General features: G+C 43.4%; 1 protein-coding gene across 2 annotated transcripts in view; it reads right to left on the bottom strand.

The window, feature by feature from the left end:
- Positions 1-6,401, bottom strand: part of mknk2b (MAPK interacting serine/threonine kinase 2b) — a 17,840-nt gene extending 11,439 nt beyond the window's left edge. Inside the window, exons 1-10 of one of the 2 annotated variants that reach the window (XM_024003855.2) lie at positions 6,151-6,401; positions 5,386-5,591; positions 4,830-4,917; positions 4,562-4,681; positions 4,359-4,456; positions 1,883-1,962; positions 1,603-1,676; positions 1,306-1,410; positions 872-927; positions 544-639 (exon numbers count right to left, since the gene is read on the bottom strand). In XM_024003855.2, the coding sequence (XP_023859623.1) occupies positions 544-639; positions 872-927; positions 1,306-1,410; positions 1,603-1,676; positions 1,883-1,962; positions 4,359-4,456; positions 4,562-4,681; positions 4,830-4,917; positions 5,386-5,436 (768 nt within the window). In that variant the 5' untranslated portion in view covers positions 5,437-5,591; positions 6,151-6,401. The remainder of the gene's footprint in view (positions 1-543; positions 640-871; positions 928-1,305; positions 1,411-1,602; positions 1,677-1,882; positions 1,963-4,358; positions 4,457-4,561; positions 4,682-4,829; positions 4,918-5,385; positions 5,592-6,150) is intronic. The other variant, XM_024003856.2, reaches the window with a different exon arrangement.
- Between the last annotated feature and the right edge of the window lie 504 nt (positions 6,402-6,905).

The following is a 6,905-nucleotide window of genomic DNA, read 5'->3' as shown; positions in this document are numbered from 1 at the left end:
ATCAAATACTTATGTCATGCAATAAAATGCAAATTAATTACTTAAAAATCATACAATGTGATTTTCTGGATTTTGGTTTTAGATTCCATCTCTCACAGTTGAAGTGTACCTATGATAAAAATTACAGACCTCTACATGCTTTGTAAGTAGGAAAACCTGCAGAATCAGCAGTGTATCAAATACTTGTTCTCCCCACTGTACATAATTTACACCCACACAAGTCCGCACAGACAGATCCATCAACAGCAGAATTTAGCACAGAAAATGAATACGTTTATGCAACAAATGTCAGTAAATCGCATCCAATCGTTCTCTAGTCAAACCAAAATGCACTGAATCTTTTCAGACTAAAATGTACCATTTTGGAGCTCATGTATTTAGATACGTATCGAATCGTCTTGAAAGGGAACGATGCAGATCCCTACTGCCTTCCATAAAATGTATGTTTCCCTCCCATACCATTTCCACAAGACTATTTATACATGCAGTCAAAATGAATCAAGGTGAACTGGACTGGCACAACAGTGTAGTAGACTGACTGACCGGAGTGAGGAGCTCTGGGGTGGAGATGGGTGAGCTGTCGCTGTTCAGCTTGATCCCACTGCCCAGGTCAAAGTCACAGATCTTCACAGGAGAGATCTACAGATGAAGGGAGAAAGGCACGTTTTAGATGTTACAAAATCATCCTTTCTTCTGATGCCGCTCAAGAGATTAGTGACCAAAGTTCAGGGTGTTGGTTGTTGTTTATGCCTTTCATTGGGTATGATAGCACTTTAGGAAGGCGACTTACTGGCAATCATACTTAACTTCAGATTAGCGTGCCCTTGTGCCAGTGACTAAAGATATCAGACACCCAGCAATGGAAACATACCTTGTCCACGTGCTCACACAAGATGTTTTCCGGCTTCAGATCTCTATGTGCCATTCCTTAAAAAAAAAAAGTTWAAAAAAAAGTTGGCATTCTAAGGTATGGTGAATTAAACAGTACTGGTGGGTTGTATGTTGGCATGTGTCAAATGACCAGTATGGGATCACAGGGGGCCTATGGCTGAGCTTTCACCCAACAGCCCAGGTGTGGAAGCAACACGCGAGACCTTAAGCCCATTTATTATACCCAGGAGTACAGTGGGTCGAGCCTTCCAACCATCTGCTGAAACCAGATCAGATAGTTGCAGTGCAAAGCCCTCGTGAGACACGCCAGCCCATCTCCAGGCCCTTCCCAGTACCAATGTGAAACCCAATCCTCCCCCTTGGCCTGGCAGGCAGGCCCGGGGCTATGGCTCGACCCTGCTGGAGGACGCTTACCTTTGTTATGCAGGAAATCCAGAGCGCTGGCGATGTCCTGCACCACAATGCAGGCTTCCTGCTCGCTAAAGTGTTGTCTCCTGTGGATGTGAGCCAGGACCGAACCTGCGGGTCAACAAGACTTATTACTCTGCTCCCTTACATTGTCTTGTTTAAAAAGTGTCTGTATTAAGCTACACCGACCAATTCAATGAGACGCATGCAAGAGGAAATAGTGTATTTTACTAAAGCATTACATTAGCCCCTGAGACTGGTGGTGAGTGTTCAGAGCATTTAAGCCTGGTTGGAAGCACTCACCTCCTCTTAACATTTCAAACACCAAGTAAAACTTGTCTTCCTCCTCAAAGAACTCCACCAGCTCCAGGATGTTTCTGCAGTGAAGGAAACAGGACACGGTAATTTTTTGGTCACACGATTATAACCATTACTAAAAAATATATCATTCTGGAAATATTTGTATTGAATAACTAGAAAAACTTGTCTCAGAGCATTACTCATTTAGTGGTACACTGCTTTCTACAACAACAAAAAGTGTCAAAAGTCAGCCATGTGGTTGGCATATAGGCAGTAATCTTACCTGTGACCCTGGCACTGGTACAGCATCTCCACCTCCCTGAAGACACGACTGCGGCTGTGACCTGGTCTCTTCTCAATGATCTGGAGTGGAGGAGTCTGGGTTAGGGGATAGGCTTCCAACCACCATGTATGTATCATACTGTGCCCTTAGCCCCACTTCCCCCTCACCACTTTAGGCACAGCTAGGATGAAGGGTTAACCTAATTCTGAGGTTGCCTAGTGCCTACCCACCCAGACAGTCAATAGGTTAAGAATCATAGCACCACACCTCTAAATATAGTATAAGTGTGTAACCTATATTGCAAAAAGGGGCAAAGGGTTCATCCCAGCCATCACGGGCAGCCAGTTCCCAGTTTCGTCAACAACAGAGTGGAGACTAAATTTAGCTGTAGTACTGTTGTGGGCTGCTGCCTGGCAGTCCAGCTTGTTGCAAAGCCAAAAGAGACTGCTGACACTAAAAGCAAATACCAAAATTTTCCAGCTGCCCCCTCTTCTCATTGTCTGAGGGTGTACGTGACGCTCTTCCTGCTAGCTGGATTAGAGCTGCATTGAAACCCACTGGGCCAGAGCACAATGTTTCTAGGATTAGAGGCCTGTGTTGACCAAAGCTTTCTCCTGAACACAACTTCCAATGAGTAGCCTCCAAGTAGCAGACACTAGTATTAATTAACTGATAATGGGAGAATTGATAGATGGCTAAATGAATAGCCAACGCATGAGGGTGAGCCTCTTATCCCTGTGGAGGGCTGTGGGGGTTTTACTGTCAGAGACAGTCACCCAGCAGGGAATATACATCCCTGCAGCCTGGCTTCAGGATGGCCTCATTGAGTCATACTGCAGGTCTGTAAATAAACCCAAACATGTGAATTCCCAGGCAGCCGAGGAGCACTCAGTATGCTGGGCCCCAGGATGAAGCTAGCCAGGCAGGAAAGAAGGCAAGCAGATAGAAGACCGGCCCCTTCAGTTTGTTTTCCTGCAGCTCTGGCTTTTGTTCTAGTGTTGCAACACTAGAGTCCCCGCCCCCCCGTCCAGACGTTGGGAGGGGGAGGAGTAGTTGACGAGGACATCTGGTGTGGGCAGTCTGAGACCCCTCCAAGCCCCAACTGACCTTCAGACACGGGTTCTCCCACATCCCACCCCCTAGAACCCCTCTTAAAATGAACAACTATTACTAGAAAGATTTGAGGGGAACAAAGATCATTAATATACTGGATGCAAAAGTAATGTTTGTCTTACAGCATCCAAAGAATCCATACAAAATGTGGAACAAACTAAATCTTACAACACTATTGCAAAAATGAAAAATATACCAAATTGAATTTCACAACATTTCCCTCAAGGCAAAAGGAGGGCGAATGAGTCACAGGAATCCAACAACTGTTTTTCAAACCACACCCCATTTTGTAGGGGGGGAAAAAACAGTGCTGCTAGAGGAACAAAAAAATGATAAATAAAGTGAACACGCCAGGTCATAACCCTTACCCGGGTTTATGCGGGAAATGGCGCCGACAGAGAGGGCTGCCTCGCTTCTAGTTCTACAAGCATTTCGCTACACCCGCAATAACATCTGCTAAACACGTGTATGTGACCAATAAAATGTGATTTTATGTTTTGGCACTGCTGCCAGCACACACACCTCCCGCCACTAAGAGCCTGGCTGACGAATGAGAGCAAAGAGAGGGGGTGGAAGCAGCCTTTGGCTGGCTCTTATTGAATGGCAGAGACAGAAAAACACAGTAAGGGGGAGTTTGTGATAGCAGTAGCTAGGTACCCAGTGCCCATTAAAACTACAGCAGCTTCAAAACACTGACAGAGCCTCAAACATCTGTTAAACAGAACAAAAATGATAAAGCCTGTCTTGAAATGTCCCAAACAAGGTTACAAGAGTACAGTCCACAAATGTAGATGCCAGAGCAGACGGGGTCAAAGAGGGGCAGCAGGTAGCCTAGTAGTTAGAGTGTTGGGCAAGTAAGCGAAAGGTTGCTAGATCAAATCCCCAAGCTGACAAGATAAAAATCTGTCGTTCTGCCCCTGATCAAGGCAGTTAACCCACTGTTCCTAGGCCGTCATTGTAAATAAGAATCTGTTCTTCACTCACTTGCCTAGTTAAATAAAGGTTAACTAAAAAAAACAAATCATTAAATGAAGGGGCTATATTTCCTGAGCAATGCCTTCATGTGCACAATTCACAGCTTGTGGCTAATGATCAATGTAACATTCCTATATTGCGCGCAAGCCAAGGCCCAAACAGCAAAGTAGTGAGACGATAAGTCACAGGCCCATGTCAGGAGTGACGCACACTTCAGACACTACCCTCTGAAGTTGGCAATATCCTGGGAAAGCCTTCAATAACCTTTCCTATAAAAATGGGTACGTTCCCAAATTCTATACAAACCATTCATTACAATAACAGTCAGGCACTCAATGATATTGGGGTTTCTTTTCAAAGAACTTGTGCAGCATGAGAAACATCTTACCTTCACAGCATATTCTTTATTGGTGATGAGGTTGATGCAGGTCTGGACTCTTGCATATGCCCCCTCTCCAAGAACCTCTGCCTGCAGCCTGTAGACATCTAGTAGGACACATGTACAAAAAATTGGAACTGTAAAAAAAATTCTGTATTTTGTACTATAAACTACAGAATCTGTCCTTTACATGAGATAAGACTTTTACTCACCCTCAAATCGGCCAGAGAAGCTGTCAGTTGCCCTGCAACGCTTTTTCTTCTTATTTCTCTTCTTGGCATCAGGGATGTCAATAGGTTGGCTGGAGGGAATATCTACAAAATCACAAAAATCTGTAAGAATAATATAGAATTACAGCGTGCTACTTAACATAGGAAATGGTACTACAGAGTTTGTGTCCAAGGATGCCGTTATTGACCTATTGGAGTAAGATGAGAACTTCAGAGGTATGGGTTCAGTACAACAAAGGAATGCACTTACCATGTCTATTCGACGACTCAAAATTGAAGTCGGAATCAAGGAGGGATCCATTTTCTGTGAATTCATCAGTCTCAAAGGGATTTTGGCCCTAGATGAGCAGAACAAACCGGTGAATTTAAACTAAAAGTTAAGCCTTGTTCAAAATGACCCACACAATTTATGGTAAAATTAGCAACCTATTTGCTACAGTGGCCATGGTCTCAGCCATCACAATATTGAATCAAGCTTCAAGAATTTCACAGCTGATACTGTATCCAGTGTACAATTCTGTGCACTGCGCACTTGTACCCAGGCTTCATATATACAATAACAACTGAACCAATCTGTGCTGTTGTGCCATTTAAAAACATTGTCCAAGTAGGCCAGTTTAACAGTCTCCCTCTAACTCACTTTGTCATTATTCATATCTGCATGTGTGAACTGTAAACATTGGTAGCAAGGACACATGTTTGTCACCCAAGTGTGAAGACAGATGTAGTTAAATATAGCAAGATGGAGTCTGGTCTCACTTTTCCCATCTTGTAACCAATGCAATCTAATAGAAACACTTATTCACCTTGAAAGAGCTATGGAATCCAGTGACTTCGCTGATCATATTTTGCACCATTTTGCTTTGATTATGAGGGACTGATGGCGACTGCAGCGTTTGTGGTATCAAATTATACTCTCCCAAAACAAAATGCTTATTTTAGAGAGAATGCAGCAAATTATCGCTGTGCTGTCTGGTCAAGATGATGCTGTGCTTTCAACCAGACGGGAGCACTGTGGGGGGAAAAAAATATATATACATTACACAACAATCGGGAATATTTGACAACAATAGCCTAGTTTGGCCTATCAAACTAGACATGGGGTGAAACATTGGAAAAATATTTCGTTACTTTCACGAGTAGCTGTAATATTACATTTAAAAATAGTTCACCCAATTTACATAACGCAGCTAGACCTGTTGTCTGTTGTCAAAACACATTTACTGAACCCACACTGCGCTAGTAGAAGCAAACACTGTCCGTGAGAACACTGCACAGCAACATGCATTTGCAGCTAACTAATCAACTAGCTAGCTAGTTAGTTAATCAATCGCATCAATATCCTGAAATGAATTACCAACGGAGTCAACCGACTAAACAAGTTAAGCGTGAAGAAATATGGAAATGGCATTTTAAATCAATGAATCGATTTGGCTAGCCAGATAGCTAGTTAACTGTTAGTTACTTATGCTGACGCGCTGTCAACCATCGACAAAGCATTACTTTCGATAAACTCCGAGTAGAAAGGACGTCATGCCAAAGTAACTATCGACAAACTACTTTTAATTTACCCCGTTTTCGATTTTCACAGCTCCAGTGTTAAAGCCGTTATTTGACCCACTGCTTTCATCAAAACTGCAGAGATGGTCGAGGGGAAGCCAGATCGTGAGTATGTGGAAAATKGAACGAAGTGCATCCCGACAAGGCTTTTTAATCTCACGACTGTTTCCGCCCACTTCTCGGTTCATCCAGCCCCTTCGGCTACTCGCACCCAAAACACAACAACAGACTGTTGGTTCATCACATGGGCTGGGATTAGGAATTACGTGTGTTCTCGTCGAGTGGCGCAGCACTGCATCTCAGTGTAAGAGGCGTCACGACAGTCCCTGGTTCGAATCCAGAGTGTATCACATCCGGCCGTGATTGGGAGTCCCATAGGTTTGGCTGGGGTAGGCCATCACTGTGAATAAGAATTTGATTTGCCTAGTTAAATAAATAATAGTTCTGATTCCATTTCAGCCAATTGCATCTTTCCTAATGTCTTCTCAATTATTAGGTAGGTGTGCAAGCAGACACAGCCTTTCACCACATTGTGGAGATTCTGCCATGTTGTTTTCTTCTATAAAGCATTTTCAGTGTGCTAGGTTTTAGGAGAGGGGACAGAAATGGAACTGGGTGAGAGTGGATTGCTTTGTTCCCCCTGAATTCCAGTGAAGAGGCATGCTGGAATGAAGAGGATGTAGACTAGTGTGTGTTTAGGACACAAACAATGATCATGTTTACATTTACATTTACATTTAAGTCATTTAGCAGACGCTCTTATCCA

Source organism: Salvelinus sp. IW2-2015, linkage group LG16 (assembly GCF_002910315.2).
Source record: "Salvelinus sp. IW2-2015 linkage group LG16, ASM291031v2, whole genome shotgun sequence".
Lineage (NCBI taxonomy): Eukaryota > Metazoa > Chordata > Actinopteri > Salmoniformes > Salmonidae > Salvelinus > Salvelinus sp. IW2-2015.
This window is presented reverse-complemented; position numbering and strand designations above follow the sequence as displayed.